The sequence below is a fragment of the Megascapheus bottae genome, chromosome 29, assembly GCF_031878675.1.
Source record: "Megascapheus bottae isolate mThoBot1 chromosome 29, mThoBot2.hap1, whole genome shotgun sequence".
NCBI lineage: Eukaryota > Metazoa > Chordata > Mammalia > Rodentia > Geomyidae > Megascapheus > Megascapheus bottae.
The window spans coordinates 11,570,411-11,590,275 of NC_143537.1; the positions used below are offsets into that span (position 1 = coordinate 11,570,411).

Consider the following 19,865-nt stretch of genomic DNA (forward strand, 5'->3'; position numbering starts at 1 on the left):
TAGATAACAGAGCAATCTCCAAGCATTTGATGTAAGATAAACCATATATGTACAAGAGTGAATTTCCAGGCTTGGTATTCTTATGCCTCATGGTTAATGACTTGATGGAAATGTGCTGTTACAGAAGCTAGTGTCATTTGATGATGTGGCTGTGGACTTCAGCTGGCAGGAGTGGCAGATCCTGAATATTGCCCAGAGAACCATGTACAGGGATGTCATGCTAGATACCTACAGCAACTTGGTGTCCTTGGGTGAGCAAAAATCATAATAACGTAGACTGTCATTGTCATGTTTTGTAGTGAATTTATTAATATATGTATTATTGGAGTGTAAGATTCCAGTCCACAGGATTTATACTCTAAATCAGGCATTGGTTGCAGTGCTTCACTCCTGTAATCCTGTCTCCTTAGGGGCTGAAATCTGAGAATTTGGGGTTGAAGTCATCAATGGGAGAAAATTCCCCATGAGGCTCTTATCTCCAATTAACTACTCAAGACTGGAAGTGGTTCCTGGAGCAAACTGATAGAATTGTAGCTTGAAGCAAAAGATCTGAGTTCATGCCACACAATTACTTAGCCAACTTAATGCAAAGTTTTGGGCTAGTCAACCATGCAACCAGTGAGATAAGAGAAACAAGATTAGGATCAGCCTTGTGAACAATATGTGTGACATCCTAGAGCAGTGATGACCCAGCATGAGCAATAGTTCTCCACTACTTCTTATTAGCAGGGCACTGTTTTCCTAAACCTAAATTGATTGCCAAGCTGGAGCAAGGTACAGAACCATGGGGAGCCTCTGACCAGAACTTCACAGGTGAGTGACATCATCATCCATAGTGATGCTGAGGCCTGTACTCAGAGGGTAAGTTCTTCTTGTGCTGTATAGAGCAATAATATTGCTAGTTTCCCTGGGTCCTGTGTGTGTCAGAAAGCTAGGTGATCCTTGTGTCAAAGGCCTATGAAACAAGAATTCATAGAGAGATCTACTAAGTTGTCTGTGCCAGTAAAATTAGCAATTTCTTTCTTGTTTGGAAGTCACTCTGGAACAAAAAGAATAAAGTGAATAATGTAGAAAGTGACATTTCATTTTCTACCAGTTGCTGGTGGCTCACACCTGTAATTCTAGCTACTCTGAAGGCTCAGATCTGAGGATCTCATTTCAAAGCCAGCCCTGGCATGAAAGTTCTTTAGATGTTTCTCTCTAAATAACTCCCAGAAAGCTGAAAGTGATCCTATGGCTCAAAGTGGCAGTGCAATAGTGTTGGCTGAAGAGCTCAGTGACAGTGTCCATGCCCTGAGTTCCAAGTCCCCCAACTAACAAAAAGGGAAAGTAAGAAGCTGCAGGTGTGAGGAATTAAGGAATACATCAGGGCTGTTCTAATCTGAAAACCAAAAGAATTCATCAGTGGTGGAAAACAAAAATACTTTATCAGTGGTGGGCAGAGACTGAGATCCAGAACCAAAGCTTTTAGTGTAGAGAGCATGATTAACTAGATGGTGCGCTGGAGTATCCTTGGTTTTTCATGGTTCTGAGGAGCAGGAGAGCTAGGAAAGGAATTTGATGAAACTTTTCGAAGATAGAGAAACACAAAATTTAAAATTCCCATAGATACCTAAAATAATTCTTAGAGAGAAATTAGAACTGAGTGTATAAACAATTAGGTGAAAGGCAGAGAGTCACCTAATGGTTCAGAAACAAAGCAGCATGATGTATTAATCATTTCAAAAAGGTAAATGTAAAGAAAGCAGCTTTTCTCCCATGATCAAGCAAATAATATTTGAAAAAAATAGTAAAGAGCGAGGGTAAGTACTCAGCTCAAATTTTTTTCAGTAAAAAGTTGAGCAATTTGAGTAAATTTTCCTGTGATATAACATGAAGAATAAAGGAAACACAGAAAAACATTTTTCTCTGTAAAAAATCAGTATTACTTAATTAATACACTAGAGAGATAAGCATATATTTCCCTGTGGTTGGTGTTTTTTTGTTGCCAGTCCTTGGGACTGAACTCCGGGCCTGAGCAGTATCCTTGGACTATCCTCAAGGTTAGTGCTCTACCACTTGAGCCACAGCACCAGTTCTGTATTTTCTATACATGTGCTACTAAGGAATCTCACCCCGGTCTTTGCATGCTAGGCAAGCACTCTACCACTAGGCCAAATTCCCGGCGCAAGAAAAGCATATATTTCTCATAAATCAATTCCTACTTTTCCAGAGCCAGCTGATAACAAATCGGGATTCCTGAAATAGGGGTAAGGACTAAGAAAATAGAAAAGAGACAAACAGATGGGGTTCGGGAGGACTACAGCCTAAGTCAGCAGCCCAAGACTCCAGATGGCCATGAGCCTAAGACTGTAGTCCAGTTTATTTCAAGTTCTAACCTTAAATACCCCTTTTAATACTAGGGAACTGCCAGGGGCTACATTCATACAAAACAGCAATCAAGTCACCATTAGGTTAAATGAGAAGCAATTAACATTGCCCAAGGTAACTGACGTCACAGGGGCTAAGGTCACTGGCCCCGCAGTTGGCCCCCCGACATACTTTGACATTTTAAAAGCTCTTAACAGTTAGGATGGGAGAAAATGTCTTTACCTTTACATTACAGAATCGTTGGTTCTCATTTGTATTTGTTTTCTATGACTCATTCTAGATGTCCAAAAGATGGAAGCCATGATTCAAACCTGTGAGGAAAATCCAGATGAATGTGTGTGTGAAGTAGAAAGCATGAATAGTAACTCAGTGGAGGAAAGAGTGAGATTAGTACCAACTTTTAAGTTGACTTCAAATCGTAAACCAGAGCTGATGAGGAATAATCGGGATTCCTTAGGGCTGAATACTGACAAGCTCAATGAGTGTCAGAGCATGCTTCTCTCCACTAAGCCCGATGAGATGCATGCTGCATACAGGGCTGCTGTGTCTCCTGCAGTTGAACAATCCCTCAGATATTCTGAGCATTTCACTCAAAATGATGAAAGTCCAGATGAGCTGCAGTACTTGAAATATGGTGGAGAAGGAAAGGTATTAAACCCAGAGGCCATATCGTTTAGACATAATTGTGTTGATGGGGGAGAGCCCTCTCAAAACCATAATGAATACAAAGAAGACTATGATAGGCCTGTTCTCCTTGCCCATGAGATATATCAGAAAGGAAGGAAAACACCTGAAGGTACTGTATGTGGAAGAAGATTGTCCTTAAGATCTACAGCCACTGCACATGAGAAAATGTGCACAGAGGAGAATCCATGTGGTAAATGTGAGGATTGTTCAAGAAAGAAAATATCCATTACAAAATCTCAGAGCAAATATCCAGAGGTTCAATCCAATGAGTACAGCCAGTGTGCAAAATCTGTTTCTCAGAAGTCACACCCGGCTCCCCAAACTCAAACACCCGACAAAGAGAAACCTTCTGGATATGAAGGACGTAGGAAAATTTCCACTCAAGTGTCAGTTCTGAGAAGACACCAGAGAACTCATACAGAAAAGAAACCTTATGAATGCAACCAATGTGGAAAGACCTTGAAGAGGAAGTCAAATCTTGTTGTGCATAATAGAATTCACACTGGTGAGAAACCTTATAAGTGTAACAAATGTGAAAAGTCTTTCAGACACAAGTCAAACCTCTCTTGCCATCTTCGAACACACACAGGAGAGAAACCTTTTGAATGTAAGGAATGTGAAAAATCCTTCAGAACCAAGAGAGATTTCCAAAGCCACTGGAGAATACACACAGGAGAGAAACCCTTTGAATGTAAGGAATGTGACAAATCCTTCAGGTACAAGACAGATTTGAAAAGCCACTGGAGAATACACACAGGAGAGAAACCTTATGAATGCACAACATGTGGAAAGTCTTTCAGTCAAAAACCATACCTCATTTTTCATCAGAGAACACACACAGGAGAGAAACCCTTTGAATGTAAGAAATGTAACAAGTCCTTCTCCTGGAAAAAAGGTCTTAAGATACATACAAGAATTCACACAGGAGAGAAACCTTATGAATGTAAACAGTGTGGGAAGACCTTCAGGCAGAGTTCAAATTTCAGTAAACATAAGAGAATTCACACACATGAGATACTTTAGGAATAATAAATGTGGAAAATCTTTCAACCAGAAAAGAACTCAGTTTGCATCAGAGAACCCATGCAAGAGAGAACCCTTAGATTATAAAGGACGAGTGTGTTTCAAGCAGAAGTCACATCTGGTGCATTAGGAAACCCATTCAGGATCAAAGCCTTATGAATGCAGGAAGGCACACCTCACAACTCATTAACATAGAAGAGAGAAATACTATGCATGAAACAAATAAGAAGATGGCATACCTCAGTTTTCATCAGAGAACACACACAGGGGAGAAACCATATGAACCCAGAGCAGCAGCTCACCTGTGTGAAGGAAGCACAAATGCATTTACTGTCTCACGAGCATCATGGAACCAGTTATTGATGAGTAAGGGTCTGAATTATTAGTGTAAATTTCATTGCTCCTAGTTTGTGTGTATCAGGATTAGGGATTGAACCCAAGATTCTTGCTCTTCCTTGGCCTTTTCCCTTACGGATGATAGCCTGCCTGTTAACCACACCTTTACTTCTGGGTTTCTCACTGCTTAACTGGAGACAAGTCTCAATGATATTTCCTGACTGGACTGGCCTGGCATTCTCAGATCTCAGCCTCTAGCGCAGCTAGAATTACAGGTGTGAGCCACCATGCCCAGCTCATACTTTTTTTTTTTTTAATCAGGTAAAAATTACTTACCCTCAATCGCTGCTTCAGAGATTGCAGTCCTCTTACTTAAGCATATATAGCTAGAATAGTAGGCAAGGATTATAATATTTACTTTATTCAAGGTAAATCTGCTAGAAAAAAGTATTTCATTTTTGTTTTTTCTGAACTTAGAGTAGTGAGCTCAGAGCATGAGAGTATGTTTTGTTGTTGATATGTTTTGGGGTTTTTTTGAGATTTTTTTAAGTGAATGTTGGTGCTCTTATTTCTAGAAGCACAACTCACTTCTGTCTTTTTAGTAGTTAAAGATAAGTTCGGCATACGGCCCAACTATATTGCAATAGCAGATTTTGAACTGTGATCTTCAGATCTTGGACTGCTGAGTACTTTTCTGTATTTTAGAAAGTTGTCATTGCTCCTTCATTTCATGGATAATTGAAGTGGATACAAATCTTATGGTTCTGAGGTGTACCTGAGTAGTAGAGGCCTCGGCAAACATGCGAGGCCTTGAATGGGAGGGAGTGAGGGAGGGAGGAAGGAAGGAAATTTATTTTGGGGAGCATCAAAAATAACTTTTAGAAGTATGGCTCAAGAAAAAAAATGGGTTTTACCAGAAAGAAATTCTTTGAGCCTTTTTTGAATAATGCCAGGCTCACACTTTTTTGGGAGGATCAAAGGGTAGGGTGGTAGCCTTGAGCTAGAGAGCTCAAGGACAGCGTCTTGGCCCAGAGATCAAGCCTCATGACCCACATAAAATAAATAAAAAATAAAAATCACAACCTCTCACTCCAAACAAACGGGAAGAGTCAGTTCTTTTTTTTTTTTTGCCAGTCCTGGGCTTAAGCTCAGTGCCTGAGCTCTACCACTTGAGCCTCCGCACCACTTCCGGCTTTTTCTAAGAATGTGGTACCAAGGAATCGAGCCCGGGTCTTCCTGCAAGATAGGCAATCACTCTACCACTAGACCAAACTCTTGGCCCCAAAGTTCTTTCTTACAGGGGAATGGCACCTCACTAGTCAGATAGTAGAAATGTCGTTCCCTCCAGCGTGAAGAGAGGGGATTTGACTCACAGAGAGATGGTGAGAACGCTAGCCAATCATCTTAAACCAAACACGCACGCATCTCTCTCATTGGTCCTCTTTAACGCCAGGTAGAAAACACATTAACACTTACAACCATCCCGGGCTGGCGACCAATAGTTTTATACTACATAATCTGGGCAGCCAATGACTGCGATGGAAGCCTACAAAATGACCTATTATGGTGAAGGTTACCACTTACTCAAGCAAGTAGAATTAGTGGCTAAGTGATTACCAGTCATCTCTCCTCCCATGACCTTCTCTTCCATGAGAACTGGTGGAGACTGGTACAAGAAACTCAACATGTGACTGATTTTTACCTGAAATCTCTATTAAGAGACTTCCTCTTTCCTCCACAGCCAAAGTCAAGCAGTCCTAGGCCATGCTCCTTAGCCTCTCCCCAGCCCCATTTCCAGGTTCACATCATGATTTCAACACAATTTCTCCATGCTGGATTTTTCACATTCTGCCAGGATCTCATGGGGGGAATAACACACAACTCACAGTGTTCTTATATTTCCCAAGGTTTTTCTGGGAAAGCGAGAGGGCTCCCCACATTCCCTGATCCTGCCTGCAAACAAGCTGGTTCACAGAACTGACATTTGCAGTTTCAGAAATGGGGGTGGGGCCGGTTCAGGCCACATCCCCCAATTTGGGGAAAAGGCTGAGGGTCTAAAAAACAGCAACAAGAAAACATACACAAAATACTATATCTAAAACTGGGTTCTTACAATAACAATCCAGCTATTTTATTCCAGCGTGAACATTAGAGCAGTGGGAAATTATCCAGGAATTAGTTTATGGCCTACAGATATCTTTTCTAAGGGACAGGGAAGATGTTGAAAACTTGAAGGCGAAACAGAGACATACTTTACACTCCAGCAGAATGAATCTGTGAAAAAACCAAAACCAATGTGGTCTCATAACCTCAATGCCATAATTACATCTTGGAATTAAAAAGCCAAAGCTGGGCGTGGTGGCTCATCTGAAAGTCTAACTACTCAGGAGGCTGAGATCTGAGGACTGTGGATCCAACCAGCCTAGACATTCAAATCCTTGAGATTCTTTTTTTTTTTTTTTTTTTTGCCAGTCCTGGGCTTGAGAGCTCAAGGTCTGAGCACTGTCCTTGGACTTTCTCAAGGCTAGAGCTCTACCACTTGAGCCTCAGCACCACTTCCAGCTTTTTTCTATGTATGTGGTACCGAGGAATCGAACCCGGGTCTTCATGCATGCTAGGCAAGCACTTTAACCACCAGGCCAAACTCCCGGTCCAAATCCTTGAGATTCTTATCTCCAATTGACCCCCAGAACACCAGAAGTAGTGCTGTGGTACCAAGGGGTGGGCGGTAGTCTGGAGCTGAACACATTAGGACAACGCCCAGGCCTAGAGTTCAAGACCCACAAGTAACAAAAAGAAATTTTAAAGTCAACTTATCTGTTGGTTATGTAGAATTCCATTGTGTGTGTGTGTGTGTGTGTGTGTATATATATATATATATGTATGTATATATATATACACATACATACATACGTGTGTGTGTGTGTACCACATTATCTGTATCCATTCATCTGCAGTGGGCCATCTGGATGGTTTTTATCACCTGGCTATTGTGAATAGTACTGAGATAAACACAGTTGAGCAGGTGTCCTTATCACATCTTGGGTTATGATGTTCAGGGTAGATGGCCAGAAATTGTATGGCGGGATCATAGGAAGGTCGATTTTCAGTTTTTGGCATACCTCCACACTGCTTTCCAGAGTGGCTCAACTAGTTTACAGTCCCACCAGCAGTGCAGTAGAATTCCTTGTTCTCCACAACACCACCAGCATCTCTCATTGTCTGAGTTCAAAATCTTGGCCATTCTTGTTGGGGTAAGGTGGTATCTTAGGGTTGTTTTTATTTACATTTCCTTTATGACCATAGATGATGAACATTTTCTCATATGCTTTTCTGCCATTTTCATCTCTTTTTTTTTTGCCAGTCTTGGGCTTGAGCCCAGGGCCTGAGCACTGTCCTTGGACTTTCTCAAGGCTAGAGCTCTACCACTTGAGCCTCAGCACCACTTCCGGCTTTTTTCTATGTATGTGGTGCCGAGGAATTGAACCCGGGTCTTCATGCATGCTAGGCAAGCACTTTAACCACTAGGCCAAACTCCCAGCCCCTCATCTCTTCTTTTGATAAGTCTGTCTTTAGTTCCTTTGCCCATATAGTGAATGGTTTTTGGGGTTTGGAGGGGATTGGTTTGCTGAATTCCTGTGGACACTGGATATTAAGCCTTTGTCAAATGTATTGGTAAATATCTTTTCCCAGTTAGTTGGCTGTCTGTCTAACTTTGTGGCTATGTTTTTATCTGTGCAGAAACTTTTGATTTTTAGGTAGTCCCGTTTATCGAATCTCTCTCCAATCTGTTGTGACCCTAGGATTCTGTTCAGGAATCTTTTCCCTGTGCCTATGAGTTCCAGTGTCTCTCCTATCATGTAGCAGATTCACAGTTTCTGGTCTGATATTGAGGTCTTTGATCCACTTTGAGTTAATTCTTGTGCATGGTGAAAGGCTAGGGTCATTTTTTAGTTATTTGCATGGGGTTGTCCCGGGAAATGGATTAATCTAGAGCGAATCATGTTGAGTGAGACAAGTCAAGACCAAGGGAACAAAAGGCACCTGGTATCCTTAATATGTGGCTATTAGATCCAAACAGTACAAGAGTGAGGACTCAATATTTGCACACCAAATGCTATAGATATGGTATTGGAAATATAAACACAACGACATAGACATAAAAACCCATGACTCTATAGACATAATGTTTTATTACATAGATTAATATGTATCTATGATATACAAACCCTTAGCCTAATTTTATTTATGTTCTAAAAACTAAGTGCTGTTGATTGTATGTAGAGATTCCCTTTTGAATACTTGTTTGTTGATCATATTATTTGAAATATGATGTAAAAATCAATGTTAATAAATTCTTTAATAAAACTTAAAATCCAACTTATCTAGTGCTCCCCATATGATTCCATTTTCTGCTTATTCTTACAATGCTTCAAGAGGGAAACAGTAATTTGAAGAAAACACTCACCACAGTTCCCAGATCGGCAGAGAAAGTTTCCAGTACATGCAGCCACATCTGGGACCTATGGTCTGACAGACATCAATTCTCTGAAAGGACCCCACTTCCTCCAAGGTGCCACCGTGCATTCTGGGAGTTGTAGTTTAAGGCAGAGCAGAGCCTGCAGGAAGTTTGTTTTGGGTGGGGTGGGACTGGGGAAGATCCTTTTTGTATCTGAGCGTTCCCGCCCACAGCTTAGGTTTTCTCTTTGAAAATCTTTGCATCTGTCCCTTCTCCTTCCTGCTGGATTCCTCAGAAGATTACCTTGGTGTTCTGTAGGTTGGAGTTCCCAGAGGCAGGCATACAGCTGTACATTGAAGGCATCTCAGGCTGTGGAACCAATGTCAGGTGGGGAGCCATGGGCTGGGGCACAGGAACAAAGTCGACCAGTCACGGGTTCATGAGTGTCGCTGCCATCAGCTCTCCTGTCTCCTCCAGATGCCAGAAACTGGCTCTGGATGCTGGGAGAGCAAGCTGGGCGCTGCAGACCAGGAGAAGCAGGAGCTGTGCATTTCTCTCCATGACAGAGAGAGTGCTGTGTCAGCCCATGGGATTTTATTCACTGTGCCCAGCTGGAAGACGAGCCAGGGAATGACTGAGCCAGGGAATTGTGAAAGGTCTTAGGAGAGTGACCTGTGATTGGGGTTCTGTGTTGTTTCTCAAGACATGTTTGCTCTGCTCCTGCTTTGTTGGCCTTCTTAGCTGGCCTGGCTTGAGTTCACACAGGTGTGCACACGTCCTTGTATCTGGAGTCATTGTTCATGGAATATTGGAGTAGTGTGTGCTGGTGCTGTGGTTTTAGGAATGGAGCCTAGAGATGTTGGAAAGACACCCTGTGACCAGGAGTCTCCCTCCTAAAGGACAGACTTCACCAACTCTGACAAGCCCTACAGAGCAGAAAAGAAAAGCACAGGAAGAGGAAGATGGTTTTAGCTCTCCTTTCCTTAAGGAATCATTGCTTCTACTTCTGCAGAGCACAAAATGGACATGGTAGTCTTTCTTCCAACATTCAGTCACTTGGTGATTTTGGAGTGTTTAGACCAATTTTCAGGAGGGGAGAGGAGCTGGGCCGAGGAATAAGCTGGAACCTAGTTATTAGAGGGGAACAGGAGACAAATGAAAGTATCTGTCTAGGTACTACTCCCCAATCCCATTCTCACTAATTTATTCACCCTACTCCCACAAACATTCTAGGACATGTCCTACAAAACAATGGGGTGCCAGCCTGCAAAAATGAGTGTGCTCAGGAAAAGCAACCAGGAAATCACTGGGAGACTTCGCCAAAGTCAGGCCTTAGGGTAAGCTTCTCTAACCAAGCTGTGCAGAAATTTGCTGGAGACCCAGCAGGAGGTGTGACATTCCATTGGAGCTGCTGAGAGACAAGGTTGATGCCACACATCCTGTCCTGCCTGATTCTAGTCCTGCTTCCTCAGAGGACTGGAACTAAAGCCTTGGTGGTGGGACAGTCTATCTGTGCTAAGTTCAAAGTCCCCTAGGTTTTTGCAGCCATTCTGGTGACTCTGGATGGGTGAAGGGAATTTTCCATCCAGTGCTGAACAGCCTAGAGGTGAGAGGTGCAAATGTAAATGAGGGCTATAGTCACATGAAAAAGAGAGAAAGGTTAGTAAAGGTTTGGGGAGAGGAGTTGAAAAAAGAATGGTTTATGAAGGATAAGAAAGGATCTGAAAGGAATTAAAAATGTTTGTGTAAGTTATAGAAGGTTTGAGTATGTAGCCAATGGTATGAGTATATTTTGAGTAAACTCAGTGAAAGGGAAATATTACATGGTTTCTGTCTAAAAGGCAAAATATTTTCCTTCTTGTGATTACTGGATGTTTTTAGTACAATCACCCATAGGAAAGAGTTCTGGAACAATTCAGGGAGAATGACTGACCCCTTATGATCCCACTCAAATTAGAAATCACTGTTCTATGAAGCTCGCTGAAACAAACCACTTTTACATCTCTAGCCATTAATGTAGAAAGTAGCAGCTGATGGTCATCTTCAGTTTTCAAAGCACATATATTAAACAGTTCTAGAATGACCTTCTTCTGCTGCTGATATGCTGAAGATGGCCTATTTCCATGTACAAGACTGGGTGAGATTCCAAAGCAGCAGGTCACCTGTGTGAAGGAAGCACAAAAGCATTCACACTCTCACAAGCAATATAGAATCAATTATTGATGAGTAAGGGTCTGAGTTATTAGATGTAAATTAATTTCATTGATTCGAGTTTTTGTGTATGAGGAGTAGGGATTGAACCCAAGATTCTTGCTCTTCCTTGGCCTTTTCCCTTATGGATGATATGCTGCCTGTTAAGCATACCTGTACTTCTGGGTTTCTCACTGTTGAACTGGAGACAAGTCTCAATGGTATTTCCTGACTGGACTGGCCTGCATCCTCAGATCTCAGCCTCCAGAGTAGCTGGGATTACAGGTGTGAGCCACCATGCCCAGCTCATACATTTGTTTGTTTTTAGATATTTATTTTTCTTAATCAGGTAAATATTGCTTAAACCTAAAGGGATGCTTCAGAGACTGCAGTCCTCTTACATAAGCTTATGTAGCTAGAATAATGGGCAAGGATTCTAATATTTCCTTTATTCAAGGTAAATCTGCTAAAAAAAGTATTTCATATTTTTTTTTGTTTTTTTTTTTCTGAAGTTACAGTAGTGAGCTCAGAGCATGAGTTTGTTTTTGTTGTTTTGTTTTGGGGTTTTTAGATTTTTTTTTAGTGAATGTTGGTGCTCTTATTTCTAGAAGCACAAGTCACTTCTGTGTTTTTAGTAGTTAAAGTGTGAAATACTGCCCGACTATACTGCAATGGCAGATTTTGAACTGTGAGGTTCAGATCTTAGGCTGCTGAGCATTTTTCCATACTTTAAGAAAGTTATCATTGCTCCTTCATTTGATATATAATTTAAGTGGATACAAGTCTTATGGTCCTCAGCTGTACCTGAGTAGTAGAGGCCTCAGCAAACATGCTAGGACTTGAAAGGGAGGGAGGGAGGAAGGGAGGGAGGAAGGAAATTTATTTTGGGGAGCATCTAAAAATAACTTTATAATTAGGGGTCAAGAAAAAAATGTTTTTTTTTCCAGAATGAAATTTGTTGTGCCTTTTTGAATAATGCAGAGGCTCACACATTTTTGAAGTGGGTGTGCCAGTCCTGGGCTTGAGCTCAGCACCTGACTAGTGTCCTTGGACTTTTTCAAGGGTAGAAAGGCTCAGACATTTTACAGAAGGTTGGAATGAAACCCCTTTCATCTACATAGACACAGAAAGCTTGACCTAAGTTTATAATTCCTAGAAGCAAGGTGGATGGCATTGAATAAGTGGCAGTGTGGCTCAAGTGGAGGGGACTAGCCTTGAGCTATAGAGCTCAGGGACAGTGCCCAAGCCCCATGTATTTCCTATTCCACTCCCCCGCCCCACCATGAAAAAACAAAAAGAAAAGAAAGCAAAACTTGGTGCAAACTCTGACTCTGTTAGGGCCTGGTCTTGTGACATAAGTCCAGCAGTCCTGGAGCTTGAACTCAGGACCTGACCCCTGTCCTTGGCCTTTCTCTAGGATAGAGGTTTACCACTTGAGTTACAGTACTAATTCTGTCTTCTGTATGTAAATGGTAGTGACAAATCGAACCAGGGTGTTTGAGCATGCTAGGGAAGCACTCTTCCACTAGACCAAACTCCTGGCCCAGCAGCCTGCTTTTTAATAAAGACCCCAGATATAATATCCTAAATTGTGGCTTCTCTATCTTGGGCTAATCTAATGGTCTTATAACATCCTTATTATTGGAAAGACAAAGCACAGCAAGTGCTCCCAGACTGTGCCCAAGCTCTGAGTTCAAGCCTCAGGACTAAAACCAAGGAGGGAGGGGTGGGGACTTAAAATAAAGGCAAAATTGAGAAACAACCAAAATAACAATAAAACCTCCTTAAGGTTTCATAGGCAGGCCGGGCATGGTGTCGTTCCCTCCAACGTGGAGCGAGGGGATTTGACTCACAGAGAGATGGGTGCAAACTGTATCCAATCACTTTAAACCAAACTCACACGCATCTCACTCATTGGTCCTCTTTGTGCCAGGTAGAAAACACAGAGTCACACATAGAACCGACCCTGGCAGGCAGCCAATAAATGTAATGCTACGTCATCATCTAGGCAACCAATGACTGTGATACAAGCATACAAAATGAACCTATCATGGTGAGAGTTACCACTTACCCAAGCAAGCAGAATTAGTAGCTAAGTGATTACCAGTCATCTCCCATGACCTTCCCTTCCATGAGAACTGGTGGAGAGTGGTTGGAGAAAGTCAACATGTGACTGATTTTTAACTTAAATCTCTATTAAGAGACTTCCTCTTTCCTCCACAGCCAAGGTCAAGCAGTCCTAGGCCATGCTCCTTAGCTTCCCGCCAGCCCCATTTCCAGGCTCACATCATGATTTCAATACAATTTTTCCATGCTGGATTTTTCACATCCTGCCTGGTCTTCTTGGGGGGAGAGGGGAATTACCCACAACTCACACAGCTCTTATAATTGCCTAGGTTTTTCAAATATTTTGGTTCTATCGCTCTGTGCATCTGTGCAATTCACAAATATGCAGGGCCTTGTATATTCCTTTGAAAAGGTTATTTATTATGTAATAGCTATAATCTAGTCTGATAGTTTTCCTGTTTTTTTTCAAAGAGAATTAACTGGAAATTTCATTGATTGATTGATTGAATGTTTTTCCTGTCCTGAGCTTGAGCTCAAGGTATGAACACTATCCTTGAATTTCTCAAGGCTGGAGCTCTACCACTTGAGCCTCAGCACCACATCAGCTCTTTTCTATGTATGTGGTAATGAGGAATTGAACCTGGGTCTTCGTGCATTCTAGGCAAGCACTCTACTACCATTAGGCCAAACTCGTAGCCCCACTAGAAATTTTATGTACAGAACAAAAGCCATCCTCAGACTAATGGCTAGAGCTTCAGAAGAAGTTAAACATGCACAAAAATTGTTGTTATTCTATAGAACTACAAGAAAATAAATGTCCGGCCCAGTCTTATTCTTGGTCATGGCAAGCATAGGCAATGTACATGATGACTGTACTTCACTGTATTATAACTGTAAGAGTGCAATATTCTTACAGTGCCAGTATAGGACATCATAAAATATAGTTACTTTTCAATGAAAAAAATATCATTTATAATATGAATCTATTGCCCATTTTTTTCTGTTGAGTAATTATTTGAACTCAGGGCACCATGTTTAGCAAGTACATACTATAGTAATGAATCTATATCACCAACCCATATACAATATTAATAACTCTATATCACTAATCTGTATACTTTTTAAATACACTTAGGTATTTATATATTGAATTGTCACACACTATGAATCATGAATATGGTGCTATAACTTTCCCTTCTACAAACCATTGCAGAGAGGGTACATAAAATATATTGTCTATACATTTCTAATAATTACCTAAATATAAATTATTTTCATTACCTTGTCTTGGGTATATGGCTATGTTGGCATGGTTTGTTATTTTTCTGAAGCATGATCAATTAAAATTTAGATGAACTATTAGTGAATGATCTTATACTGAAATTATCAATGTACTTTTTTTTGGCCAGTCCTGGGTTTAGAACTCAGGTCCTGGGCACTGTCCTTGGGCTTTCTCAAGCCTAGCACCCTACCATTTCTGGTATCAAGGATTTAAACCCAGGGTTTCATGCAAGCTAGGCAAGCACTCTACCACTATGCTATACTCCTGGCCTATGAGCTACATTCTTTTTTGTTAATTTCCATTAGTTACATTCTTGAGTATTGTCACTCACTTAAACATTCCCCTGGACACTCTACTTGTCACAGATGTCTTAATGGCATATGTATTCCGTGTGGTGTCTTGAATCTGTTCTGATTATGAGCGCTCTTGATAAAAGACCAAATTAGGATATTCAGTGAGGAAGAATATGAAAATATGGAAAAATAATTTGTTAACTTCATGGTTACCCTGATAAGTAGTAAATTTTATCATATTAAACTGAGGACACTCTTTCAGAATCCTATGTATAATTAATTTTATCATTCCAGGTTATTAGCTCCATAGAAGTTACTTTGTCTCTAATGCTAGCAGCTGAAATTTTCTATTACTAATTACTAAGTTAATAAAGAGACAAATATTTCTCTTAATTTTTCTTTATCTTACTGTATAGATATCAGAGGAATCTCCAAACATTTGATGTAAGATAAAACATATATGTATAAGAGTGAATAACCAGACTTGGTATTCTTATGCCTCACGGTTAATGACTTGATGGAAATGTGCTGTTACAGAAGCTAGTGTCATTTGATGATGTGGCTGTGGACTACTTCAGTTGGCAGGAGTGGCAGATCCTGAACATTACCCAGAGAACCATGTACAGGGATGTCATGCTAGATACCGACAGCAACTTGATGTCCTTGGGTGAGCAAAAATCATAATAATGTACAAGGTCATCATCATGTTTTATAGTGGATTTATGAATATTTGTGTTAATGGAGTGTAAGATTCCAGTCCATAGGATTTATACTCTAAATCAGGCACCGGTTGCAGTGCTTCACTCCTGTAATCCTGTCTCCTTAGGGGCTGAAATCTGAGAATTTGGGGTTGAAGTCATCAATGGCAGAAAAATCCTCATGAGGCTCTTATCTCCAGTTAACTATTCAAGACTGGAAGTGGTTCCTGGAGTCAAACTGATAGAATTGTAGCTTGAAGCAAAAGATCTGAGTTTATGCCACACAATCAATTAGCCAACTAAATGCAAAGTTCTGGGCTAGTCAATCATGCAACCAGTGAAATAAGAGAAACAAGATTAGGATCAGCCTTGTGAACAATATGTGTGACATTCTAGAGCAGTGATGGCCCAGCATGAGCAATAGTTCTCCACTACTTCTTATTAGCAGGGCACTGTTTTGCTAAAACTCCATTGATTGCCAAGGTGGAGCAAGGTACAGAACCATGGGGAGCCTCTGACCAGAACTTCACAGGTGAGTGACATCATCATATGTAGTGATGCTGAGGCCTGAACTCAGAGGGTAAGTTCTTCTTGTGCTGTATGGAGCAATAATATTGCTAGTTTTCCTGGGTCCTGTGTGTGTCAGAAAGGTAGGTTATCCTTGTGTCAAAGGCCTGTGAAACAAGATTTCATATGGAGATCTACTAAGTTGTCTATGCCAGTAAATTTAGCAATTTCTTTCTTGTTGTGGAAGTCACTATGGAAGAAAAAGAATAAAGTAAATAATGTAGAAAATGAGATTTCATTTTCTGCCAGTTGCTGGAGGCTCACACCTGTAATCCTAGCTAATCAGGAGGCTGAGATCTGAGGATCTCGGTTCAAAGCCAGCCCAGGCATGAATGTTTTTTAGACACTTCTCTCTAAATAACCTCCAGAAAGCTGAAAGTAATCCTGTGGGTCAAAGTGGTAGCGCACTAGTGTTGGCTGAAGAGCTCAGGGACAGTGTCCAGGCCCTGAGTTCAAGTCCCACAACTGACAAAAAAAGAAAGAAAGAGAGAAAAGAGATTTAATTTTCTTCAAAAGTAGGGATATGCAGGTGTGAGGAAATAAGGAATATATTGGGGCTGTTCTACTCTGAAATCCAAAATAGATTATTAGTGGTGGGGAGAGACTGAGATCCAGAACCAAAGCTATTACTCTAGTGAGGATGATTAAGTAGGTGGTGAGCTGGAGTATCTTTGTTTTTCCAAGGTTCTGAGGAGCAGGAGTGTTAGGAACGGAATTTTGATAAGACATTGTCTAAGATAGAGAAACACAAAATTTAAAATTCCCATAGATACCTAAAATAATTCTTAATGAGAAGTTAAAACTGAATGTATAAACAATTATATGAAAAACAAATTGTCACCTAATGGTTCAGAAACAAAGCAGCCTAATGTGTTAGATATTTCAAAAATGCAAATGTAAAAAAAGCAGCTTTTCTCCCATGATCAAGCAAATAATATTTGGAAAAAAACAGTAAAGGACAAAGGACTCAGCTCATAATTTTATCAGTACAAAGTTGAGTAATTTGAGTAAATTTTCTCTGATGTAAAACAAAGAAAAAAGGAAACACAGAAAATCATTTTTTCTGTAAAATATTAGTATTAGTTTCTTAATTAATACACTAGACAGAAAAGCATATATTTCTCATCAGTCAATTCCTACTTTGATATTTTGAAATCTGTTAACAGTTAGGATGGAAGAAAATGTCTTTCCCTTTACATTACAGAACCTTTGGTTCTTATTTGTATTTTTTTTTCTATGACTCATTCTAGATATCCAAAAGATTGAAGCAATGATACAAACGTGTGCGGAAAATCCAGATGAATGTCTGTGTGAAGTACAAAGCATGAATAGTAACACAGTGGAGGAAAGAGTGAGATTAGTACTAACTTTTAAGTTGAGTTCAAAACGTTAGCCAACTCTTATGAGGAATAAACAGGAATCCTTAGGGCTGAGGACTGACAAGCTCATTGAGTATCAGAGCATGCTTCTCTCCAGTAAGCCAGATGAGATGCATGCTGCATACAGGCCTGCTGTGTCTCCTGCAGTTGAACAATCTCTCAGATATTCTGAGCATTTCACTCAAAATGATCAAAGTCTACATGAGCTACAGTACTTGAAATATGGTGGAGAAGAGAAGGTATTGAACCCAGAGGCCATATTGTTTAGACATAATTGTGTTGATGTGGGAGAGTCCTCTCAAAACCATAATGAATACACAGAAGACTATGATAGGCCTGTTCTCCTTGCCCATGAGATACACCAGGAAGGACGGAAAACACCTGAAGGTACTGTATGTGGAAGAAGATTGTCCTTAAGACCTACAGTCACTGTACATAAGTAAATGTACCCAAAGGAGAATCCATGTGGTGAATGTGAGGATCCTTCAAGGAAGAAAATATCCATTACAAAATCTCAGAGCAAATATCCAGAGGTGCAATCCAATGAGTACAGCCAGTGTGCAAAATCTCTCAGAAGTCACGCCCAACTTCCCAAACTCAAACAACCACAGAAGAGAAACCCTCTGGATATGAAGGACATAGGAAAATTTCCACCCAGTTGTCAGCTCTGAGCACACACCAGAGAACTCACACCAAAAAGAAACGTTATGAATGCACCCAATGTGGAAAGACCTACAAGTGGATGTCACATCTTGATGTGTATTATAGAATTCACACTGGTGAGAAACCTTATAATTGTAGAGAATGTGAATGTGAAAAGTCTTTCAGAGAAAAGTCAATCCTCTCTTACCGTCTGCAATCACACATAGGAGAGATATCCTTTGAATGTAAGGAATGTGACAAATTCTTCACTCTGAAATCAGATCTCAACATACATAGAAGAATTCACACAGAAAAGAATCCTAATGAATGCAACAAATGTGGAAAGACCTTCATGACGAAGTTATATCTTGTTGTGCATAATAGAATTCACACAGACGAGAAACCTTATGAATGCTGTAAATGTGGAATGTCTTTCAGAAAGAAGTCAAACCTCACTTTGCATCAGGGAGTTCATACAGGTGAGAAACCTTATAAGTGTAACAAATGTGAAAAGTCTTTCAGACTAAAGTCAAACCTCTCTTCCCATCAGCGAACACACACAGGAGAGAAACCATTTGAATGTAAGGAATGTGACAAATCCTTCACTCAGAAATCAAGTCGCAAGAGACATACAAGAATTCACACAGGAGAGAAACCTTATGAATGTGAACAGTGTGGAAAGACCTTTAACCGGAACTCACATCTCAGTAGCCATAGGAGAATTCACACACGTGAGATACTTTAGGAATAATAAGTGTGGAAAATCTTTCAACTGCACAAGAACTCAGTTTGCATCAGAGAACCCATGTAGGAGAGAACCCTTAGATTATAAAGGATGAATGTCTTTCAAGCAGAAGTCACATCTCGTGCATTAGAAAAACCATTCGGGATCAAAGCCTTATGTATGCAGGAAGACATAGCTCACAACTCATTACCATAGAAGAGAGAGAGAAATACTCTGACTGAAACAAATGTGGAAAGTTTCTCAAGAAGAAAAACGATAAGAAAACAGATTCATTTCTAACCATTCTTGTACTGAGGTATGTGCTTATTGGATAACTCCTCTACCTTTCTCCTCTCTTCTCCTTTTTAAATTATTTTCTTTAATTCCTTCAAATCCTTTCCTCCTGTCTCTCCCAGTGCTTCAACTCAAGGTCACATTCATGCCAGTAAGTGCTGTATGAGTTGAGTCACACACCCTGCTCTTTTTGTTTCACTTGTTTTTATACTACATTTTATGTTTATGCCCAGGCCAGTTTACACCACACTCCATCTTTATGTCCCTTCTGAGTAGCTGAGATCACAAGCAAAATGTACTGGATACACCTGTTGAATGAGATGCAGTGTTGTGAATTTTTGCCTGGATAGCCATAAATTAAAATACTCTGTATGTAATCCTAGCTCTGTCTGTAAAAGATTACAAATGTGAGCAGCCATGCCTGACTCTAATTTCTAACTAATTATTTGAAAAGTTAAATTTGGAGACAATGGAAGGTTTTACTTTCATAGTTTCAAATTTCAACCCCCAAAAGCCAAAACTTTGCCATTTGATTTCCCCGAGATTAATTAAGCAGAAAAGATTTTAAAATATCAATTAACTGTTTGGAAAAAAACCCCAAAACTTTAAAAAATGTGTCCTTACCAATGTAACTCTGGATTTGGCACCTTGAAAAAAAACTTGATTCATACTCTCCTTTATGGAGAATATATTCCACAAATGGAGCATGCCATCTCCAAATCTTATGACCATTTTGACTGAGAGGAGAAAAGGCCATATACAGACCCACCAAAGCAAGTTATGGTGGCTGCATCCCAACATTTGACCTGAAATGGTTCCAGGGTGAGGAAAGCTTAATTATGGAAAGGGGAAAA

At 40.4% G+C, this 19,865-nt stretch overlaps 1 protein-coding gene across 1 annotated transcript; it reads left to right on the top strand.

Moving 5' to 3' along the window:
• The first annotated feature begins 47 nt into the window (after positions 1–47).
• LOC150044755 (zinc finger protein 39-like) lies at positions 48–19,352 on the top strand. Its single transcript, XM_090321155.1, has 5 exons — positions 48–69; positions 132–251; positions 730–813; positions 2,651–4,025; positions 18,432–19,352. Exons 1-5 carry the CDS (start codon positions 48–50, stop codon positions 18,736–18,738), a joined length of 1,908 nt encoding a protein of 635 aa, XP_090177281.1. The 3' UTR covers positions 18,739–19,352.
• Positions 19,353–19,865: the final 513 nt, after the last annotated feature.